This window comes from Triturus cristatus, chromosome 2_2 (genome assembly GCF_964204655.1).
Source record: "Triturus cristatus chromosome 2_2, aTriCri1.1, whole genome shotgun sequence".
NCBI lineage: Eukaryota > Metazoa > Chordata > Amphibia > Caudata > Salamandridae > Triturus > Triturus cristatus.
Window position 1 is genome coordinate 845,707,081 of NC_140582.1, and position 24,262 is coordinate 845,731,342.

Here is a 24,262-nt window from a genome sequence, read left to right on the forward strand (position 1 = left end):
CAAATAACAAAAAAGCCTCCTGGTTCAACGACGACCTCAAGAACTCCAAAAAGAACTGCCGCACCCTCGAGAAAGCCTGGCGAAAAAACCCAACCACCGACAACATGACCGCCCTGATCCGATCCACCAAGAAATCAGCATTCAAGGATCGACTCGACAACAACGCCCACAACAGCAAGGAACTCTTCAGCATTGTCAAAGAACTTACCAATCCCAGCGCCGACACCAACGACATCACACCCTCCCAAGACCTCTGCAACTCTCTAGCCTCGTTCTTCCACAGCAAGATCGCTGACATACATAACAGCTTCGGCGACCAGCCCACTCCCCTCACTACCGAACTGAAACGCCCCACCACCACCCTTTGCGCCTGGAACCCGATCAACACCGAGGACACCACCCGCTTGATGAACTCCATTCACTCCGGATCCCCAACCGACCCATGCCCTCACCATATCTTCAACAAGGCCGACTCAATCATCGCACCCCAACTCCGGGATATCATTAACTGCTCCCTCGACAACGCTACCTTCCCGGAAAGCTGGAAACATGCCGAACTCAGTGCCCTCCTGAAGAAACCTACAGCAGACCCCACTGAACTCAAGAACTACCGCCCCATCTCGCTCCTCCCTTTCCCTGCCAAAGTCATAGAGAAGGCCGTCAACACTCAGCTCGCTGCCTTCCTCGAGTCCAACAACTCTCTCGACCCCTCACAGTCCGGCTTCCGAGCCAAACACAGCACCGAGACTGCCCTCATCGCAGCATCAGACGACATCCGAACACTACTCGACAACGGGGAAACAGCTGCCCTTATCCTCCTGGACCTCTCCGCGGCGTTCGACACAGTCTGTCACAGCACCTTGATACAACGCCTGAGCAACGTCGGGATACAAGGAAAAGCATTGGATTGGATCATATAATTCCTAACCGGAAGAACCCAGAGAGTCCGCCTCCCCCCTTTCAGATCAGAGGCCACCGAAGTCATCTGCGGCGTACCACAAGGTTCATCGCTCAGCCCTACCCTCTTCAACGTCTACATGAGTCCCCTTGCATCCATCGCACGCCAGCACAACCTCAACATCATCTCCTATGCTGACGACACCCAACTAATCTTCTCCTTCACCAAAGACCCAAACCACGCCAAAAACAACCTACACGAAGGGATGACGTAGCCGAATGGATGAAGAACAGCCGTTTAAAACTGAACTCAGACAAGACGGAAGTCCTCATCCTAGGACGTTCACCCTCCGCTTGGGACGACTCATGGTGGCCACCGGCCCTAGGCAGCGCACCTAAACCAACGAACCATGCTCGCAACCTGGGATTCATCCTAGACTCCTCCCTCTCGATGACCAGACAAGTCAACGCCGTCTCATCATCATGCTTTAACATCCTACGCATGCTCCGAAAGATCTTTCGATAGATCCCCACCGAAACAAGGAAGACGGTCACCCATGCACTGGTCACAAGCCGACTGGACTACGGAAACACCCTCTACGCCGGAACCACAGCCAAACTACAGAGAAAACTCCAAACGCATTCAGAACGCCTCCGCAAGACTCATCCTCGACTTACCCCGCCACAATCACATATCCAGTCACCTGAAAGACCTTCATTGGCTCCCCGTCAACAAGAGACCCCCACCCGCCAACTACGATCGTCCAATCAAGCCCTCGCCGCAATTCCACGCATCCGAAAAACAACCATGGGAGGAAGATCTTTCTCCTACTTAACAGCCAAAACCTGGAACTCACTCCCCACCCACCTCCGCCTGACACAAAACCACCTCTCCTTCAGAAAACAACTCAAAACTTGGCTATTTGATAAATAACGAACCCCTCCCCCCCTCCAGCGCCTTGAGACCCTCCGGGTGAGTAGTGCGCTATACAAATTTTTTAACTTAACTTAATAAGATGAGAATTTTACTTTCTGATCGTTTGAACGCCCTGTGCATACCTCAAAAGCGAGACTATGTCAGAAAGAGACTAACTCAAATCAATGACTGATGTAAATGTCTTGTATGTGTTCTCTCTTCTAAATTATAGATTGTGGGCATTGTTATGCATTTTTAAAGAAAATTTGTGTCCAGTCCTTTTTAGGTCTCGTCTGACCCAGCGCATGCTCTGGTCAGCCCTAGACTTATTGAGAGGGCTCCAAAAAGTGCTACCAGGCCAGCCTAGAGCTACAGTGCATGTGCGCGGGCGCGCGCGCTTTACCGCGATTACTTTCACTTTCGCGGCCGCTTTGCATAGCCAATAGGTCTCGCTTTTGGGACCTTATAAGTATTTAGTTATGCAACTGTTGCATGGCTAAACACTTATAAGGTCCCAAAGGCGAGACCTATTGGCTATGCCAATGCTTGTTATTGAATGGATTTTAAACTTTGTAAAGTCTGTAATGATATTTGATATATGGATTATTTCTATTAAAAAGTTTGTGACATAAATATTCAGTTAACTTTGTAGTATATGACTTATTCAGGATTGTGGTTACGAGTGCTTGCTGTGAGGAGGGTCAGAATGTAGAGCTGGTGAATGAGCAGTGGCTCCAAAGGGATTTATTTTTGACTTGACAGTCTTTCACGGAGCCCTCTCCCTTTGGTCTGTGGGGCCTCTCTCATTGCATTTACCTGTCAGAAAGAGAGTCACATTATATCTCCGCTTTGATGTTTAAAAAAAATAAAATGAAGTGAAAAAAAAAAAAAAGAAAGATTCAGGATCAGAAGGACTCCTGCTGGTAGAAGGTAAAATACAGAAACAAACATTAAAAGTATCACATTTTTTAGATATTGTTTGGGTGAGGGATTCATTGATTTTCGTTATTTTCTCCCCTTCCTCTTTTTAATATAATTAATTGCATGTTTTTTGTGGGTTTATTTTAGCTACTGGTGTTCCATGGTCAGTTTCGTTCTTAAAATGCTTGTGCCCTTCAGCTATTTCCCATTTCTATTACCTCCCTGCATCACTCAATCAGCACATGCCCTCCACCACAACCAAGCGTGAGTGCACTCACACACTTGCTCACAAAAACACACTTATTTTCCTGTTCTATGTCTTGAGGCGTATCATAATGTGTGTTAATGAGCCCAAAAAAGTAAGTCTGCAGTATTTGGCACAGTAAGACACCTTTATCCTTTGGAGGCAGTGCATGGGTACTGGAAATGTGGCTTTTTGAGCACCAACCTTTGAGTGGAACATATCCTGAATTAATTGTCTCTGTGTAGCCATCAGAGTTCTGGTCTTCTTTTTGGTTGGCATAGAGTCTTTCTTCCGTCGGTGATGCCTGTCACAGAGAAAACAAAGAACAATCTCACATGGCTGACCCATCAACCCAATACGCTACTACTTCTGCTGCTACATATGGGAAGGAGCAAGTAAAGGTATTTCAGTAGCACCTAGCAGGAGCTGATGCCCCTTTCCAAACTCTAAGGGAGCTGAGCCCTTCAAGGACTTGTCCCACTCCAAGCCCTCAGGACTTGAGCACTTCAGCTACTTGCCCCACTCCAAGTCCTGAGGACCTGAGCAAACTAAAGGCCAAGGACGTGAGAAAGAAAAGGCCCCGAGGACTTGAGCAAATCAAACGTGGAATTGATGTGTACAACTAAATACATGCTTCACGTTACTAATGAAACTATTGAGCCCTCTAATGTACACTGGTAGCTAAATAAAGTCAAGATCAATAATAAATAAGAAATTCTGTTGGGTCAAGCAAAGGTCTGTCTACGAATAGCTAAAAAGTAATGAAATGAGGAAGTTAATATTCACTCACAGTCTGCCTCTAAAGCATTGCTAATGACATCATACTTTGCATTACATACATAACAAATGACATCATTCAAGATATCACAGAGGATCTCTCACACTTGCTCCCTGTGAAATATCACGGAACACATTACATCTATTAGTGTACTCTTCACAAGCAATATCGGCACAATAGGCCTGATTTACTAAACCCACCATGTATCACTTGTCAATAAAAAACAAGCTATGATTTATTCCAATTCACTTACATGACGCTTGTTTTTGTGTCACACTGTACTTTCACACTGAACCTGCATATTTTTCTGTGTTCTGTTCTTTTCCTGGGATTTAGTCTGAACACCACAGACCAGGTCAAACAATAATGCCCCTTGTTATTCTCTTTGGTCAGGCACTAGCACCTAGACACAACACGAGAACGCAGCTGCTGTTTGTGAGCACACATGCCATGTCATATAACTGAGCACAAAAGTTTAAGTAAACGACCTGAGGGAGGGTTCGGAGACCAGATTACTACATCAGTTGAGTTGTAGAATGTCCATCTGTGTATGCTAAGTTACGGAGTCCGCCACTAATCTCAGTGATATTTGATATATAATCATCTAGCTTCAGGAGAAGGGAGGGGGTTTAGGCTACTCTGTCTTATAACATGACAGGGCTTTTCAGGATATATGGGTTATTAAATGATAATAGTATTTTTGGCACGTAGTTGTTTTCCAATTTTAGAAAACAATAGTTTAAATAAATATTCCAAACTTCCTCTGGTATGGTTAGGAGGGCAAGTGAGGCACTATAGCTAGTCAGACCCAGGCTTATGGATACTGAGGTGGTATGGCGATTCAGTCACTATATGCTGATGTTCCATGGTCCCCAAGCATAGTTCTGTTCCTGAGCAGAATCCCTGCAACAATATGGGTGAGGGGGTATTGGTAATCAAGAGTAGCTGTAGTACACATACCCATCTCTGTGTCTTCTGTCCTCGTGAAAGCAAGGACATGTCAACAGGCAGAGAAAGAGAAACAAACGTTCACATGCCTGTGATCATTACGACCAGTGCCTGGCATTGGACTGGGCCTATGTGAGCAGCGGTGACGCCAGATCTCCAGATTTGGTGCTACAATTTAAGATGAGCTGTAACCAGTAGGCCACCAATAATTGACGCAAATAAGGACCCAACTGCTAACACTCCATTCTCCCTTTACTTGTTGCAATCCTGAGGGGGTGGAGGGGACCCCATAACATAGGCTCAGCTGCAATGACTGGTGGGAGCCTGGTGCATTCATTACAGAACCAGGCATGTAGTATCACGTCTCCTCCTCTCCTTGTGGCTCGAGGCAGTGCAGACAAGGGTGCACGGGCAAAAAACTGATTTAAAAAAACCTGCATGAACACAAAAGCAGGTTAGGGAGAAATTAAAGAAATGCTTCACTGCTACGTTGAGAGGTACCGCAGTCACGAAAGAAGCAAAGGGAGGGTCACCCCGTGATGTCTACCCCAGCACGATCACTGTAAACATGCGCACACTGGAAGGGAGAGGCAAAAATGTAAAGAAAGAACTCAAATTCATGTCCTTGCCCTGAACAGCGGTCTTCAAAGAGCTGGCTTGAAAGTATGGAACAGTGTGAGCTCTCGAGGACATGAAGTCTTGCAATAGCACGACGTCCATAGATAGATCAGGCAGGTCTATTGGAATAAAGAGGGCAACCACATTTGAAGCAAGCACTGATGAGCACCAAGTGCACAGAACCAAAAAAAGAGAAAAAGGATGAGCAAGCCTCAAAAACAATAGCCATCGGAGTAGATTTGGCTCAGTTAACCATGAATAGAGCTGCAAAAGATTATACACACCCAATTTTCAATTTAAAAGGACTTTACAGGGGGCGTGGCCTAGCAAGCCATCATGGCGGACGTGTGCTAGGTGAGCTCTGTCCAGCCTAAATTAATATCCTGAATTATCCTGCTTCTCCGGTCCCATTTTCTACCCAAACTATGCCCCGGGAACGGCGCGGCCCTGTGCTCGGTGGGGCCTGGCAGCCTGGTGCGGAGTCCAGAGAGTCGGATCGGGCTTGGCCCAGGCAGGACGGAGGGCCCGCAAGCTGTGCTCGCAGTGAGGTGCTTCCGGTGGCCGTCTCCGGCGTAGACGGAGCTTTCAGACCTGTTCCACTGCCATCGGGGGTCGGTCGCCTCTCCATTCGTTCCTCCGCAACGTGGTGAACCCTAATGGTCGGCAGCCATATCGGGCCGCGGGGAGGGGACTCGTGAGCGTACACGGCTGGGCAGAGGGGCCGATGGGGACTATCTGAGTCCCAGGATGTGGCGGTGATAGCGGCTCCCCAGGATCCCATCGCGCACTCCTCCCCCCGGCAGCGTGGAGGACTTGCATTGGCAGCCCATCGAGCCGTCTGAACGCCTGTGAGGGATATCGGAGGTTGGAGCCTCTCAGCTGGCCTTATTCCTTGGACATTTCAGGTACATCCTCCCTCTTCCCGCCGCTTCCTCCCCCCCCAAGAGAGGTGCCTTACCGATTGGCGGATATATCAGACCGCGGGGGTGCCATCTGAGAACACAGCTGGACCGAGGGGTTGGCGGCCATAGTTTCGATCCCGGGCTGGAGGGCGTTTGCGGTCTTCCCTGCCTTCCTATACTATATTCTGACTGCGCTGTACGGAAGGCAGGCGCAACATTCTCTGGGGTGCGGGGAGGTTCTCAGTCCGTCATGACGAGAGATAAAGCAGGTGGGGAATCATCCAAGCAGAGCACAATAGACAAATTCACGGGCCCCGAGGCCTCTGCAGTGGCGTCGGTGGGGGGGGGGGGGGGGGGGGGGGGGAGGGTGGCGGTTATCATCACCCAGTCAAGGGATGCCCTAAACGCTAAGATTGGCGCAGTCAGTTCCAATGCCATGTTGCTGCGTCAGGACTTGCGCAATGCAATTGCGCCGTATCACAGAGAACGAGACGAGAATCTCTGGAGTGGAGGACGTGGTCGACACTCTGCAGAAGCGAGTGGCTTAGCTTGAGACGATCCAACGTGGACTGGCTTCCCGGGTGGAGGACGCTGCGCAATAATCTTCGCTTTGTCGGGTTCCCGGAGGGGTGCGAGGATGGCGAAATAGAGCGGTTCCTTACTCAGTGGTTGGAGAGTTGGCTCTCCCCGGAGTCATTATCCAAATGTTTCGTAGTGGAACGGGATCATAGAGCTCTGATGCAAAAGCCCCCACCTGGCACCCGCCCGAGGGCTGTTATTGCAAAACTGCTCAATTATCATGAACGGGACATTATCCTGGAACAGGCTAGGGCCAAAGAACCGCTGCTATTTGACAATGCCCGCATTCTGATATTTCCTGACTACACAAAACTGGTTCAGCAACGGAGGCAGTCCTTCATGGCGGCCTAAGCCCGTCTCCGGGATCTCAAACTACCATATGCCTTATTGTATCCAGCCAGGTTGCGGGTGGTGTACCGGTCCCGTACCCATTTCTTTGATTCGCCAGAGGAGGTCTTTCAGTGGACGGATGACACGGTGCAGCTTCTCCCTCACACCGCCCCAGAGGGAATCGGACTCTTCATCAAGTATGGTGGCACGGAAGCAGCCCAAACAGAAGGTGAAGGGGAGCAGACGCACCAGGTCCAGACGTCGATCCCAGTCGTGTGACGCCTCCTCCCGGGCTGAGTCAGTCAAGCGACAGCACATATCGGCGGACTGACTGCTGGTGGTGCTCTTTGTCTCATGGGTTTCTGATACGCTTGCTTCGACCGGAGAAGCACAGATGAGGGCCGGTATCGCTGTTGGACATTAGCTGACAGGAAGAGTGCCAGCAGACGATGGGCTGTAAGTTGGGGATCCACTGGTGGGCGGGGGGGGACCTCCTGTTGGGGTGTGCCGGCCGCGCCCGCCGCGACAGGCACTTCACTTTTTTTGAGGTATGGGGGTGGGGGGGGGGGGGGGGGGGGTTAGAGAATTGTTGGGTTGTTTTGGGGGGTTTTGTTCTTTGATCGCACTGTCCTGCACTGCTTCAGAGTCACCTTGCACATATCACACGTTGTTCTTTATGCCAATGCTTTGCATTGAGCCCTCCCATGGCAACGTTGTCAGTAACCAACGAGATCCCCTTGGGACCCTTCGGATAATTCGTTTGAACGTCAGGGGGGCATTAGACAAGATCAAACGCGGAGCTCTACTTAAACAGGCAAAACGAGTTCATACTGACATTCTCATGCTGCAAGAAACACACCTTATGGGGACCAGGGCACTATGCTTTCAGCGTTTTGGCTACATTCATGTATTTCACTCCGGGTTTGTGAGGGGGTCTCGGGGAGTTGCGATATTGATCCATCGCCGGGTTCCTTACACACGTCAAGACATGGAGAGATACTCAGGGCAGGTATTTGTTCTTACAAGGAACGGTGGGTGATGAAACTATGGTACTGGGGTGTGTTTATGCCTCCCCGCCTTTCTCCTGGGGCATGAGAGAATTATGATCCTATGGGCGGATATGCCGGATGGTCTGGCAGCTGTGGGGGGCATTGGAATGACGTGATGGACCTGGCCAGAGACCGCTGGCGGCCTGGGGGTTCTACAGATGTCCGACAGTCTACCAAACTGCACTCCCTGGTTGGGGGGTTTAGATTGGGTGGCCCCTTGGCGTCGTCTACACGGGACAACACAGGGATACACATACCTATCGGCAGTACATGACTCCTACTCCCGCCTTGATTATATATTTGTCCCAGGTTGGCAGATAGCAGGGTAGTTGCGGCTGATATCCTCCCACGTGGGCTCTTGGACCGCTCGCCGGTAGCCCTTACCTTGCGGGTGGGGCGGGCACACCAGCCTTTTTGGTGGCACCTTTCCGACCTGGAACCTCCAGACGGAGGATTGTAGAGAACATATGGAAAGCGCTTTTGATCAATACCTGACACTTAACGTAGGCTTGGTAGATGGGGCTGAATCTCTTTGGGAGGCGATGAAGCCCACAATCCGTGGCGTGGACAATTCCTTCTGTGCGGCTGCCCGCAGAACGCATAGGGAGTCCCTCGTACATGTAGAGGCTAAACTTCTTGAACTAGCAACTCGCAGTAGGGATGGTGGAAGCAAGACTATTCATACCTCCTCCTAGATGAAGCCCGCCAGGCGTGGCTGGCGACCCGCAGCAGGATATACCAGTGGGGGGATAAGGCCAGTAAGCTATTGCATAGATTGTGTCAGGGGACACTATACCCCCAGGCCCTCCCTGGCGTTGTGGGCCCCGATGGGGCTCCCCTCACGGACTCCTCCGTTATTGCCGAGAGCTTTGCTACGTATTATGCAGACCTCTATGCCCACAAATAATGTCTACATGCAGATGTGATAGGCTGCTTCCTGGCGAGCGTGGAACTGGATCTCCCTCTCACGGAAGAAGAACTCGGTGCTGCACTGGGGGACATGCACCCTGGGAAGGCCCCGGGACCGAATGGCTTTTCATGTGAATTTTTTAAACGATATTTTCTACAATTAGGGCCCCATTATCGCAGGGTGGTGGAGGAGGCCAGGGAGCGGGGTCGTCTGCCTCGTGATTGGAGACATGCGGAAGTGGTGGTGTTCCACAAGCCTGGTAGACCTCCCGATCAGCACGCATCATACCGCCCTATCTCCCTCCTGAATGTGGAGGCCAAGATTCTGGCTAAGGTTCTGGCTAACCGCCTCCGGTCCCATATTACTTCATTGGTCCATCCCGATCAGGCCGGGTTTATGCCCCAGCGGGCGACCCGCCATAATATTCGTCGTGCACATGTTGCCGTGGCGACCGTCCAGGGGTTGGGAGAATGAGCAGCGTTGTTGCTAGCGGATATGGAGAGGGCATTTGATTCACTTAGCTGGGTGTACTTATTCGCGCTCCTCCGCAGGCTGAACATCGGACCTCGGTTCCTGTCCTACCTGACTTTGCTTTATACGGACCTCACCGCATCTGTGCGCGTGGCAGATTCCATCTCCTCCTCGCTTTCTATTGGTCAAGGCACCAGACAGGGTTGTCCACTGTCTCCCTATCTGTCCACTGTCTCCCTATCTGTTCGCGTTAGCTATGGAACCCTTGGCATCCTGGGTGCGGATTGATGCTCAAGTGACCGCTCTTCAATGGGTACCTGGACTGTCAGATCGTATTGCCCTGTACGCCGCCGACGTGCTATTTTTTTCTCAATGAATTAGATAGGTCGGGACCGCAGTTGCTTCGCATCAAGCACATTTTTGGGGAGACTTCTGGCCTGTATATGAACCCTGGAAAGTCTACCCTCTGGGTCCTTGGGGGGGGGGGGGGTGGTGTCTCGGGTCTCGGTTCCTGGGCCTCCTCTGTTCAGGTAGTTTCTGGGGGGCTGAAATATCTGGGAGTGTTTTTGTCGGACTCGCCTGCCACATCTTGGGATAGGAATTTGGCCCCGGTATGGGATCGCGTGAGGGTAGATCTTAAAACTTGGTCTCATTTCCCCCTGTCTATCTATGGCCGGTCAGCCATCTTTAACATGGTTTCGCTCCCGAGCCTACTTTCTCACCTACAAAGCTATTCATATCCGATTTCTCCCAGATGGTTCCGACAGGATAATGTGGCTCTGGGAAAGATTCTGTGGGGCGGCGGAGTGGCGAGAGTGGCCCTACGGACTTGTTTCCAGTCCACATACTGTGGGGGGCTGGCGACCTCTGATATTTTGTCCTACTACATAGCCTCACATCTGCTGGCACTCAATGAATGGTGGTATGGGGGTAGGACTGACCCGGCATACGCTGTTGAGCGGCGGTGCATGGGGGATCACACGCTACACACTATACTCTACTCTGCACCGCTATGTAACTCCTTGCCGTCTGTCACGAAAATTATATTCCAAATCTGGCGGCAGGCACTGTGGAGGATAGGTTGGTGGAATAGGTTGACCCGGGAGACCCCTCTCTGGCACAATGGGCGATAGCCACAAATAGCTGTACGGCCTGGATCTCGTGGCTGGGACAGTATCGGCATCTCTACTTTGGGCGATGTAATGTGGGGGCCGATCCTGAAATCCTTTCAAGATTACAGAAGGACTTCTATATGCCAAAAACCGAATTTTACAGATATCTACAGTTCAGACACGCCATCTCCCCGAGCTTAGTGGGCTTGGAGTCCGCGGCTAAGTTCAGCCCGATAGAGGCAAAGGTGTTTATGGGAGACCTCCAAGACTACAAGATTTCCAAAATCTATCAGTCCCTGGTTACACATAGATCCCCCACGTTGCTGCGCCTTACGGAGGCCTGGGAGGGTGATGTGGGCCCACTGAAGGAGGAGGACTGGACGGAGGCCCTGGCATCCCCGCGGGGGGAAGCCATAGCCATAGCCGTGAGCCTGCGCCTTATCGAGTTCAAATACCTCCATCGGGTGTATTTTACCAGAGTCAGGCTGTGGAGGGCGGGGCTAGTGGCTTCCCCGGTTTGTCTCAGATGTGAACATGAGGAAGGTACCTTGCTGCATACAATTTGGCATTGCTCTGCATTAGCGCGATTCTGGAGAGGAGTTATGGCCTGGCTCTCCGAAGTGCTAGGTTGGGACCTTACCTGCCCGCCGAAGTTGGTACTTCTGCATGTCATGGACAGGATTGGCGGCAATATATACAAACGCCATCTTATGCTATTAGGGTTTACCTTGGCTTAGAGGGATATCGCTAGGGTCTGGAAGGCACAGAGGGCACCCTCAGTGTTCGCGTGGAAGAATGGCCTAGATTTCTGTATGGGCTTGGAGATTCCCATCTTTCTGGCCAGGGGGTGCCTGCTTAAACACTTTAAAATTTGGAAGCACTGGGCAGACTATCGTGACTTCGAGCTAGAGCCCGTCTCAATGGCCAGGTCCCTTGACCCGGCTTCACTTTCAACTTAGTTGACATAAGACATTGCCTCTTGGGCGATGACAAAATATGCTTGTATGGACGATGCTTTTACTTTCGTGGTGCTGTTCCGTAGTAGGTGCTAGTGCTATGGGGGGTGGGTTCGTGGGATTATAGTTTTTTGTTGATAATTCATTGTATTGCTCTACATTTGTCTTATTTTGCTCGTAAAAACTGTCGGAATGATGTACAATTCGTGTGCAGAAGTTTCTGGGTTACAGAGCTCTGCGTTATATGTGCTATTTGACAAATACAATCTGTTTTTTTTTTAAAAAGGACTTTACAAATGAGAAACAGATGCATGACGATAAGCAAAGAAATAAGCACGAACTAGGACGAGGAAAAGAAAGACTCCGAAAGAAATGAATGAACAAACAAGCAAAGTAAACAACAAATCGAGGACAGGAACACTGGTGGGACCCAAAGTTGAACAAAGGGTCAGTGGCGAGGGGCTCAACAAAATAGAATGTGCACAAGTAAGCACACCCAACCAAACAAAAAAGTAGCCCAGGGAGCTCAACACCAGTCACTGCAAAGTGCTGCAACCTGAGAGACACGAAGCTGAGCCCCCGCAGGCTGGCTCTGCCATTTATTCTTCACAGAGGATAAAGGAGCTGAGCGAGGATGGTGCCTATTACTAAGCTCACCACAGTGTAGAGAAACTATAAAACACAACCAATATGCAGATACAGTAGGATGCAGGAGCACACCTAATTACTCCACGCACAAAGAGAAAAGGAGTAGATAAGGAAACTGGAGCACAAATTCAAGACAAACTATGGGAAGCAATAAAGTCAAAAGAGGTCAAATAAAACATCACAAGACACCCTGGCCATCAGGCGGGACGGTCAGAACTGTAGGCAGAAGTGGGTGGTTCTGAACAGTGGAACAACATAACATAAGCAAAAGGCATCAAATAAACTGCCATGCATAGAAATATTACACAAAGTGATACCACTAAGTAACCCAAAAGCAAACACGATCATATCTGAAGGGAGAGAGTCACGAAATTCATATTTTACTTACAGGGGCCACCCCCAGTTAAAAGAACCACAAAGAAGCCTGGGGACAAGGTGGAAAAACTACATGGATTAGTTGGATGAATTTCAAGAATCAGCTGGTGAGTCGCGGGCCAAATAGAAGCCGCAGCCTCTGATTTAGTTAGTAGGTCATGGCGCCCGGTCTTTAATGAGAACATTGTCTACAAAAAAGATTAAGACTTACAACAAACTCAAAGCAGCACTGTGCACACTGTAGCCCCAAACTGTCACAATATAAGGGAGGTACCCTGATCCTCGGAAAAGGGATGGGTATATATCAACATAACAGCAAAACATTCCCTTTTCCCAAGTTCGAAGAGAAGACCCTAAGACTAGTGAATCAGATCAAATAAATCCGTGATCTAAATGTATAAGGACAACAATACATTTCCAAGTTGCTAAAGTACAAAATCATGTGTGAAGAGAAACAAATGTAAAAACATTATCCCCGAAACGCCGCGTCGACTGTTTTTCTTTTTTGTAATATTCGTAAATTGACCAACATTTTTTAATAAAGTAAAAACAGTGTGTTCTAGCTAATCACTTACAGTAAATTTTGTGGTATCATTGTTAAAACTTTTTAATAAACTCATTTTTATAAGCATTCCTTTTTAATATTGTTTGATTTTATATATTAACATTTGTTTCTCTTCACACATGATTTTGTACTTAAGCAACTTGGAAATGTACTGTTGTCCTTATACATTTAGATCACTGATTTATTATATCTGATTCACTAGTCTTAGGGTCTTCTCTTCGAACTTGGGAAAAGGGAACGTTTTGCGCTTATGTTGATATACACACTGTAGCCCCAACATGAATGTGGGCCAGGAATGCCACATATTCAGCACGGCGTACCAAGAGTGGGTATATCCTTAGCACAGGAAGAAAACATGTTGCAACACTGCCCTTTCAACACCTCCACATCTGGATACACCATTCATCAACTACACAACACGTTCCTGAAAAAATGACTCATTAAAAGAAATCCTCCAGAGGGCCAATGCCAGCTAGTAGGACAAAGAAAGCATCACACCTCAATTCAAGAGATGAGGACAAGAAAGAAGGTACACGCATGGGGGAGTAAACCAAGGCAGAGTCTTGGTATCTAGAGACCAGGCCAGTACAATCACCAAACACCAAGAGGCTATACACACATGAATAATCTAGCCTAACAGACCACTGAGGACCTGTCAAGCAGCAAGTGACATGGATAATAGTCGACCTAGGAAGAGAGAGGAAGAAGAAATCCACTGAAGATCACATCCGGCCATCAATACACAAATTCACCCGAGAAAGAAAACTGAGCAGAAAGAACTGAGAAGCATCGATCAATGACACGTGGGAGTAATGCATGCAAGCCGAAGAGATAAAGCAAGAACACACATCGACAACAGTCATTAGACCGTGAAGAGAAAGAACGTGAGCCAGGTGCAATTTTCCACTGCCAAGTACCCCACAGAATAGAGAAGGTAATGAGTGGAGTAAAGGTGCACCAACCAGAAAACCTCCTAAAGACTCATGGAACACTTCGTAATGGTCTGCTAAATCAGACACTGAGTAGGTTATCACAGTCCAGAGAATATATACCACTACATCGTAATGGGGAAACAGCCATTACATCGCATGCATAACAACGCATGCGATTACAACGCGGTTGTTACAACTACCGCGTTGTTACATCGCAGTACCTTTACAACGCAAGTCGTTACAACTACTTGCTGTAGGGGGGGGAAGGATGTTGGAATAGTATAATTTACTAATCCAACTCCAGTGTGTGCAACAGTAGGGAAGGTGTTGGAATAGTAAATTATACTATTCCTTAGCTTAGAACACCCCCTACAGCAAATCATTGTAACGACTTGCGTTGTAATGATAATGCAATGTAACAACGCGGTTGTTGTAACCACCGTGTTGTAATCGCATGCGTTGTCATGCATGCGATGTAATGGCTGTTTCCCCAGTCCAGAGAATCAACGCAATCAGCAATCACATTAGGTACACAAAAACATCACTATAACAAAAACAACCAAGGTCAAGAAAATACTGCAGCAGACAATAACCGGAAAGACATTAGAAGACGCTGAAAATCTCTACCATTCTGAGAACAGCACAACCATCCACCAGCTACAGGCCACATCAGTTGACCATCCTCAGCAGCACAAGCAGCTGAAATGACTAACAGTGAGGTGGCAGACCAAGCACCTAAAAAGAGAACTAAAGGTTTTCTCATCAGGTGGGAGGAGATGTGTCATCCTCTTAAAGAAAGGGGAAGATGTCATGTCAGAGGTAAATTGTTTTTTGTCTAAGGACAGGGAAGCGGTCATTGCTTTAGGACACTAGGGGCCCGATTCACAGAACTAACTTAAGACAAAATCCTAAACTTACTACCATTTTGGTATTCACAGAAGGCACTTACTCATTTTGGTATTCACAGAAGGCACTTACTCATTTCGGTATTCACAGAAGTTAGGAGTCCTAACTTTAGGACTCCTAAATGCCTTCTGTGAATACCGAAAGTCTTAAAATTAGGATTTTTCTCAGTTTAGTAGTAGTATAGTTAGGACTCCTAACTTTAGGACTCCTAAATGCCTTCTGTGAATACCGAAAGTCTTAAAATTAGGATTTTTCTCAATTTAGTAGTCCTAAGTCTAAATTTAGGACTACTAAATTGAGAAAAATCCTAATTTTAAGACTTTCGGTATTCACAGAAGGCATTTAGGAGTCCTAAAGTTATGAGTTCTAACTATGCTACTACTAAACTGAGAAAAATCCTAATTTTAAGACTTTCGGTATTCACAGAAGGCATTTAGGAGTCCTAAAGTTAGGAGTCCTAAATTTAGGACTACTAAATTGAGAAAAATCCTAATTTTAAGACTTTCGGTATTCACAGAAGGCATTTAGGAGTCCTAAAGTTAGGAGTCCTAACTATACTGCTACTAAACTGAGAAAAATCCTAATTTTAAGACTTTTGGTATTCACAGAAGGCATTTAGGAGTCCTAAAGTTAGGACTCCTAACTTCTGTGAATACCGAAATGAGTAAGTGTCTTCTGTGAATACCAAAATGAGTAAGTGCCTTCTGTGAATACCAAAATGGTAGTAAGTTTAGGATTTTGTCTTAAGTTAGTTCTGTGAATCAGGCCCACTGATCTTGCAAGACAGCGCCCTCTGTGGTCAACCAGCGCCAACAGTAGTATGAAGCACCAGACAAAAGCACCCACCATATGGAGACAAAAAATGCGTTTGTATGAAAGTACAAAATGGACTGCAAACCTGCAACTGAAATGGCGAATGTTAAGGGTGTTAGGTGGCTAAAGGCTTACACCTGGATACCTTTTAAGGTATTTGAGTGAAACCCACTGAAATTTTGGATTCTTAAAAATAGAATAAGTGTAAAGTCTATTAACCTATATGTACTCTTTTTGTGAGTGTGCTTATTTGCATACTGCTCAAACAATGGTAACCTTCCATTCACCATAACCTAGGACCGACGTGCTACCTCCACACACAATACTGGCACCAGATTGTCCTCAAAGTAAGCTTATGGCATCCATAAGATTTCAAAACATGTATGTGTCCTTCCCCTATCTGTATGGCACCCAGAAGCCTTCTTTGAAATTTCTTGGCATGCATATATCCTGTACTTAAATGCCTACCATCCACGTACCAAGCTTGCTATCTCTGTCCTGTCTGCGAATCAAGTATGTGATATAATATTGAGATTTATCTGTGCTGTTCTAAACAAGGTAAAGAACAAATGCATCATTTGTGGTGTTAAGATTATGTAAGAATCTTAGTTTTATTTTATTCTTTAGTTTTGACATAGGAACCATAACCCTCACCTAGTGAGTTTTTTACAGAATTTCCTTTCTATGATATAGGTTTTAATAGGACGTATCCACCTAAAAAGGACAGTTGTCAACGTTTTCTATGTACAGCAGCAAGACAGAATTACCCAAGGAAACAACTGATCACTATGATAGCGAAGTCCAATCCCAATTAGTGAAGGCTGGATCAGTTTATTTTTGTACGCTTATATGGCACTTCAGACGTTATGATACATATGTTGACTTTCCTACAGTTACATCACATAGTTGTTGTTTCCTCAGACACCATCAGGGAGGTGGTCCATGGAAATAATGTAAACACCCAATGAGCCAGAACTCTGTTTGCAATGTCCTTTCCACACTTCTAAACTTCTACTTAAATGAGCCAGGCTTAAGACACAGGAGAGAACTATGGCACCTGTAAAGTCTGAACCCCCGGGGTATCAGATTTTAACAGTTGTGAGCCAGGGCAGTCGTAATTGAAACGTTAGTGACCGCTGTTGTTGCTTCTTTCAGAGAGCCTCCAAGCATTTACCAGGGATTTTCAAAGGGTTAAATGGAGAGTTGTGCTTACTTAATTTACCTAGATAAGCTTTAGATCTCAACCTAAGCAACTAATTTTGAGTTAACTAAATCTAAATGAGTCTGAGAAATGCAAATCGATTTATTTAGTTTGCTTCATTACTTGTTGAAAGTGGAGACGTGTTACTTTGTATGATGTATGGATAATCCAGTACTGCGGCTTGTTTATCGTGTTTCATACTTTATAACAGAAATAAAGCCCTGTTAGAAACAGAATCAGGTACTCCCGCTAGGCTCGATTGTTTAAAAGGATGCACTGTATAGTTATGCATCCATGAATGATATATGTCCCCGATGAACACAAATACAGGACCCCAAATTAAGGCATGTGTGATCGCAACAAGTAGCTGGGTGGCTGGAAGCTTTTGTGCCACCTCTGACTTGGCTGCTCTGCTCAAGAATATGAAGCTGCAATGTCCTCAGGACTCCATGCTTTGTTTGCTATGTGGGAGAGGGATGTAGGCAGTGTCGGACTGGCCGACAGGGCAATCAGGCAGTGTCTGGCAGGCCAGTGTGAGACACTTTTTTGGCTTTTTGTTATATTGCGCTGGGCTGGTTTTTACTGTTAACGTCCCTAATATTAAAACAAATATTGCCTGCAGCAAGCTCAAATCAATGCAGTCTTCTATACCATGCAAAACACTCATACAGTGTGTCTTTACAAGTTCACAACTACCCCAATTTGAGGATCAAAGAGTGGTGGCTTCGCAGATTCGATGATCTGGCATACTCAGTTTAGTGATGGACGATGGGTCGTCAGAAGCTTCCTCACCTCCTTTACAGAGGGGTCATGCCAAGAATGCTACCGGCTGTCATACGGGTGGCGCGGGAGGTCTGGCCATTGGAGGACTATGATTGGTGGGAGGCAGTGCAGGCACCTAGAGGCCATAAAGGCCTCTCGATTCAGACTCATGCAAATGAAGTTCCTCCATCATGTTTACCTCATTGGAGCACGGTTACATCGCATGGGCCTGATAGCTGTGGGAAATTGCCTGAGGTATGATGACCCACAAGGGGAATTATCCCATACATTTTGGCACTGCCCCGTGTGCTCTCACTTCTGGAACGAGGTTCTGGGCTGATTGGACGACATGCTGGGCTGGCCCTTCCGGGGTAACCCAAACTCATTCTTCTACATACCACTGAGAACTAAGGGGTTATCGGTATCAGAGAGCGTTACTTTGGCTGGGATTGATAGTTGTCAAGAGAGAGCTTGCGAGAGCCTGGAAGGATACTACTGCTCCCCCTGTACAGGCATGGGCTAAGGGCATGGATTACTGCATGGGGTTGGAGTACCTGATTTACCTAGCTAGGGGGTGTCCCCAGTAGCATTATAAAGCATAGAGCGTTGCCAAGGTCAGGGGCGTTCAGCTCGAGCCCTGACCAGACATACCTTGGTCCAATGTGGCAAATGCTTGCTGCCGTTGCCTCGACACTATTGGTCTACAAATGGGTCCTGAGATCTAGGTCCTGTTATTAGGACACATTTCATCCAGGGTTGCTTTACTGTGCTGCTATTGTGTTTTGTATAACAATGTGTCCCGCATTGCTGCCGTGAGCACGTCACCTATTATTTTGCTTGTAAAAACAAGAGTTAAAAAACAAAACAAAAAAAACAGCCTTAATTTGAAAACATGGACCACATTTTTAGATTTCACCAGTGGTGGCCACTTTTATTTCGGTGCTTGGGCCTATTTTCCTCCTTAGTTCCACCCTGGCTCTATGGGCAGGACAGGGCCCATAAGAATGAGGGAGCAGTATGTGAACAAGGGCTCCCAGCCCATTCCACTCTCCCAAGCGGGAGGTGTATAGCTCATGATGTTCTTCCTTTATTAGAGGGTGTGTCTAGGGCTGCAGGCTTTGTACACTCTCCACGGCACTCTGCAGCATGCAATTTGGGGGAACGTCTGAATCAGTGTGCAGGCCTACCAAGTGCACCTGCGATTCAGTATGGTGGGTGGAGCTGTACAGCCCGTTCTCTAGAACTCACTTGCAGAGAAAACTATAAAGCTAGCGCAGCATATCTTGTAAATTTAGCAAGCAAACCCTAATTTGCATATATTTCAACCAGTCGTTCCCTAATTTTGAAATATTTCTTCAATCAGGGAGCTGATGATGTATTACTATTGAGTACATTCTTGCAGTGTGATTGTTCATTCCATTTATATGAACATTGATATCACTGGTTTGGTAACTAACGCAGTTACCTAGATTGGGAAGTGCATTTAGGGCGATTAATGAATCTAAAAGTATTAGTTTGTGAAACCATAATGCAGAAGGAGGATGTGATATGGTTATGTTGCAGTGGTCTTGATGTGGTAAAGATTAGTGGTACGATTGAGAAGAGATGTTGAGGGAACCACAGATGTGGGTCTGCAATATAGAAGCATATATGTACAGTGAAGGGGAAGGAGTGAGAATGGGGAGAGTGAGAGAGTGTGTGTGTGTGTGTTTAGGGGGTACATCTGAAGAATACAGTGATTGCTCCTAATGAAGTTCAAGTCTAAACTATTTTCTTTCTACCTTATTACTTTACCCACGGCATGTCATCTATTATTTTGTGAGGCTAAAAAAAAAAAAATCACATCATCATCACACTGCACAGCTATCCCGTGAGGGGGTGGGAGCAAAAACAGGGTGTATTTTGATCTTACCGTCACCTCTTTGTAAACAATGTGGGATACTGGTCTCCGTAGGTTCAGCTCAATTGTTGTGGACTCGGGCTTCAGTTCCTCTTGGGTTTTCTCAACTCTGGCCACCCCTTCAAACTTCTGCGACCTGCTTACCGAGGGTGCAAATACCGCCGAGGCACACCTGCTTTCATGCTCATCCTCTATCCCGTTGAAGGCTTCACCGTTCATGTTAACTTTCCCATCTACCTACACGATACACATTGAAAATATATTTATCACATATTTATCATATTATAGAATGGAAAAGTTCACCATTTACTCCACTGGAAGAGTGAAGTACATGATTTCTTCATTTTTGAATAAACCATGATTTGGACAACTATTCAGTGATTCCACAATTTTAAACCAATATGCTTGCTGCAGACACTTTACAATTTATATTTAAGAGTAGTTTAAAGCACAGTGATCCACAGCTGTGGCTGATCCCCAACTCAACAACCAGTTTTTCACACCAGGATGATGTTGCCAGGAAAGGCACACATACCTAAGGTCTTGTAAACTGCATTTTTGTGCTCCCAAGAGCAGAACGTATTACAGTGACTTCCTAAAGGTGGGGATTTTTAATAGAAAAAAATAATTGACTGCCCAGCAGTTTACCTTTTTAGAGTAACACCCTCAACTAGAAATGTTCAAATCTTCATTGTGTAAACTCGCCATGCCATATGTGTCAGGTTCGTCAGCAGAAGAAAAAAGTGAGGGCATACCATTGATGTATCTGGATTAATTTTGATATTGACTTTAATATATAAACTACTTTAGGAAGTAAGTTGTCTGCCTCCTTGTCGTCAGTGCCATTGGGGAAACGGTGTAAGCATTCTATCCTGTGCAAATCAGAGCCGAAGAGAGTCTCTAGACTCAAACAACTGGTGTCGTAGAATAGGCTGGGAATCCAGCTCCATTGTTACTGGCTGTGCCTTAGTAATTTGATAACACAACATATGTCTGGCGAGGGCAGATGTTGGTCCGGAGATGGAGACTGGCTTTAGAGCAGGCCCAGAAGGAATTAGCTGGGACTCAAAACGACAGTGGAGATTTGGTCGAGCATTTGCAAGAGGCCAGTAGTGGGTCCTAGAGGAACAGTCAGCGCCCAGGAAGAACTAAGGCTCCTTGAGGCCTGAAGGTGCTGCAGAAGAATCTGGCATCATCTTAAAAACCTGCAGCATGGCCTCTCTGAAGGCCTCTATCTGCAGCAGGTCCCATTCAAACAGAATTAAGTAACATACCGCAATTAGTACAATGAAAAATTGGGTTTTATGTTTAAAGACAGTGCAAAAATACTAGTCAAATGCAATTAATAAAGGAGAAAATAACAGAACAGTGAGTGAGTTTTGTATCTTTAACTCAAATGTTGGAGTATGAAATGCCTTACTGACTTTTTGTTAATGCTTACTTTTGTGCACAAAAAAGTCACCTTTTAATCACTTGCCTGGGTACCGGAAATCGGCTGATTTCCTTTTACCCTGCCACCAAAACTCACTCACTGTTCTGTTATTTTCTCCTTTATTAATTGTATTTGACTAGTATAATTGAACTGTCTTTAAACATAAAACCCAATTTTTCATTGTACTAATTGCGGTATGTTACTTTATTCTGTTTGAATGGGACCACTGTTCCTTAAAAAAATTTACCTACCCTCGGTCCCTTCTGACTCCTAGGGTCTCCTTGTTTCTTTAACTCTATCTGCAGCAGGATCAACAACGGCCCAGGGAATTTGGTGCGCGCTAAAACAAACTGAGGAGCGGAGTGAGTCGATGCTCGAATCATTTGGCTCTCTGAGTGCCAGCTGCATGGTTTCTTGACTGACTTCAAGTGGCGAGAGTGAGTCGAACCCCAGTTCTCCTTCTTGTGCTTGTGGAGCACTTTGGATTTCAACTTACCTGATGACTTCAAGTGGAACCAAGATTTAGCATGATCTAGAATAAGAGCATCCCTGCGACTTTGTTTTGGAAGGGAGGATGATTGCTCAAGTGAAACCTCTGCTTATTCTCAATGACAGATAGCTCTGCTTCCTGGTCTCGGATTTCCTTCAGTTGCATCAAAGTGCTCTTCTCACTCGACTCTGAATCATGACGAGAGTACGCACATTGTGGGTTTGCGTCTTGCAGTCATGGGACAGTTTGAACCCTGTCATTTTTGGGGGAGACATTGCTTCCCTAGCACCATGTCTGGGAAGAAATTTGACGTCATCAGAAGACCGACAAGTTGGGAGTAGAGCTCCGAATTCATGTTGAAGGGCATAGAATGTAAACAATGGACTTCAGCAAGCGGGATCAGTGCCTGTATGTGGCTCCGCTTCATAACCACTGGGCCGTGCAAGGGTGCAGCAGAGCCACACAGCGCACACCAGCAGTTATTGCTTGAAAAATCTACGGATCCAGCCTCACACCGCAGAATCCTTGCCTTTCGAATATTCCTCTGTTAGAAATAGCCTTCAGACAAACAGGTTCACTATACCTGTCGATCTGACAATCTTCTTCCAGTGTCCGTGTACCATATCCTGTTTTTGGAAGCAGATGGTTCACTGGGTTGCTATTAAAAGGCTTGCACAGTAAAACTCAACTTCACCTCTGAAGGTCACTGTAAGCCAATCTGGAAAGTTTACAATCACAGTGAGGTGATCAAGCAGGACCTGGCCTCAGCTGAAACTAGATGCTTAACATCCAAGAGTGCCTGGCTTGCTCGTTTATAAGACACTAATCAAGCAAGAGCCCACACCAGATGGGGTTAGCTAAGCATATGGTTCGAACATCTTGGACAAACCTCGAGATGCTAACCTTGTACAGAGACGCTGATGTCTTGTTTATAAAAATCAATAAAATACTTTGAATGCGGTTAAAATGAAGGGCAGCTCAGGGGCCTCATCAGTGGGTGGAGAAGAGGAGTCTAAGCTGGCTCCACTACATAGCCTTAATCCTCATAGCAGGTGCATGGAAGCAAGTGGGACTGCAAAGCTAGGGCAGTAGCACAAAACAGCAGTAGTGACTTCATAAATGACCATATCTTCCATTTTGCTTGGCATATGGAAAAGACACCAGACACTACATTCGCAGTAAAGCTCAGGGCACACAGCTAAATACGCAGTTCCGCTCCCATATTGTGAAGGTAGTGCACGAGATTATAATTTCCAATTGCCATAGCCAAGTAATTCTACATTACCAAAATTAGAAAGTATTGACCATCCTGGTTGTCTTATTGATTAGGCCATCAAAGAGTACCTTCTTCAGAGGGCAGAGGCTTCAGATGACTTGACCTAAACACGACTAAAACTGATTTACAAAAAAATAAATCATTTATGTAGGGGTACCAAGCAGGCGCAATGCAATCCATACATACAATTCTTATCTAGTGCTTTCTGAACTTCATTCCAGCAAAAGATAGCACGCTCATGCTAGCCGTAACTAGAGACTTTGCATGTTGTCAAGAGCCACTTGCAAGATTATTTCAGTGAAGGAGCAGTTTATAGTCTATGCATGAGCACATTTCACCTTTACTGGCTGACTATCAAATCCAAGTGTACGAGGCAACCTGCTAGCAGAAAGAGGACTTTGCAGGTGATGACATGTTTTGCAAGGCAGCACCTGCACTGCAAGCAGCGAATATGGATTTAATGTTACTCCACCTGTAATAAAACTTGGCTCGTTTGTTCAATCTTTTAGCCAACCATCTAAAATGTGTGCAAGTACACAACTAGAGTATAAAAGAAAAACTGCAATAATTACAAAAACACTGTCACCTTCGATGAGAAAAATGAAACAGATCGAGATCCAACATATTTTTCATCTTAGGATCCGATCTTGGAAAGACATTTACAAGCATGGTATAGGCTCTACGTATTAGACCTTGTATAAGGAACCACTCTGACGAAGAAGTGCAATTCAGGCTAACACACGGGTGATATTTTCAGCAATTGGTACTTCCCACTAAAAGGATATTCATCAATTTGTCTCTGTGAGCATATATACCATTCTTCTAAACCACTGAAAAATTACTGCATGTCCTGCTCCTGGAAAGGCCCTTTGGTAGTAAATGGTCAATGTAACCTAACACTAGAAGCATCATTGCTTACACAAGAAGATTCATTGGCAAGCACTAAAACATTAACATGCCTGGCACAGAATGTAAAGAGCCTACATACAACCAGAGACAGGATTACTGAAGCACTCATTATAAGGATTCTGTTTAGACTAGTTCAAAATGATATTTATTTTATGGAAAATGTGCCTGGGTAGACTCTCTTACGCTCAAAGTACAGAGGTATAATTTCCTGTCCATTCGTTATCAGAATACAGCAGAATGTAACTAGATTAAATGCTGGTTAAGTGATATTTAATTAACACTGCTGATAATTGCTATACTTTGCGGCTGTATTCCAGAGAAGAAATTCTGAAGCTGCCACAGGATTACCTCGCATTGTTGGATCAGCTACTATAGATCACTTGGAATCAGCATGTTGAGACTAGGGGTGGACGGAATGTTTT

At 46.2% G+C, this 24,262-nt stretch overlaps 1 protein-coding gene across 11 annotated transcripts in view; it reads right to left on the reverse strand.

Moving 5' to 3' along the window:
• The window catches only part of LIMCH1 (LIM and calponin homology domains 1), an 860,130-nt gene that overhangs the window by 147,808 nt on the left and 688,060 nt on the right, over positions 1 to 24,262 (reverse strand). For all 11 annotated transcript variants that reach the window (XM_085642190.1, XM_085642189.1, XM_085642188.1 and 8 more), the window contains 2 exons: positions 19,746 to 19,970; positions 3,183 to 3,282 (listed from right to left, as the gene is read on the reverse strand). In XM_085642190.1, the coding sequence (XP_085498316.1) occupies positions 3,183 to 3,282; positions 19,746 to 19,970 (325 nt within the window). The remainder of the gene's footprint in view (positions 1 to 3,182; positions 3,283 to 19,745; positions 19,971 to 24,262) is intronic.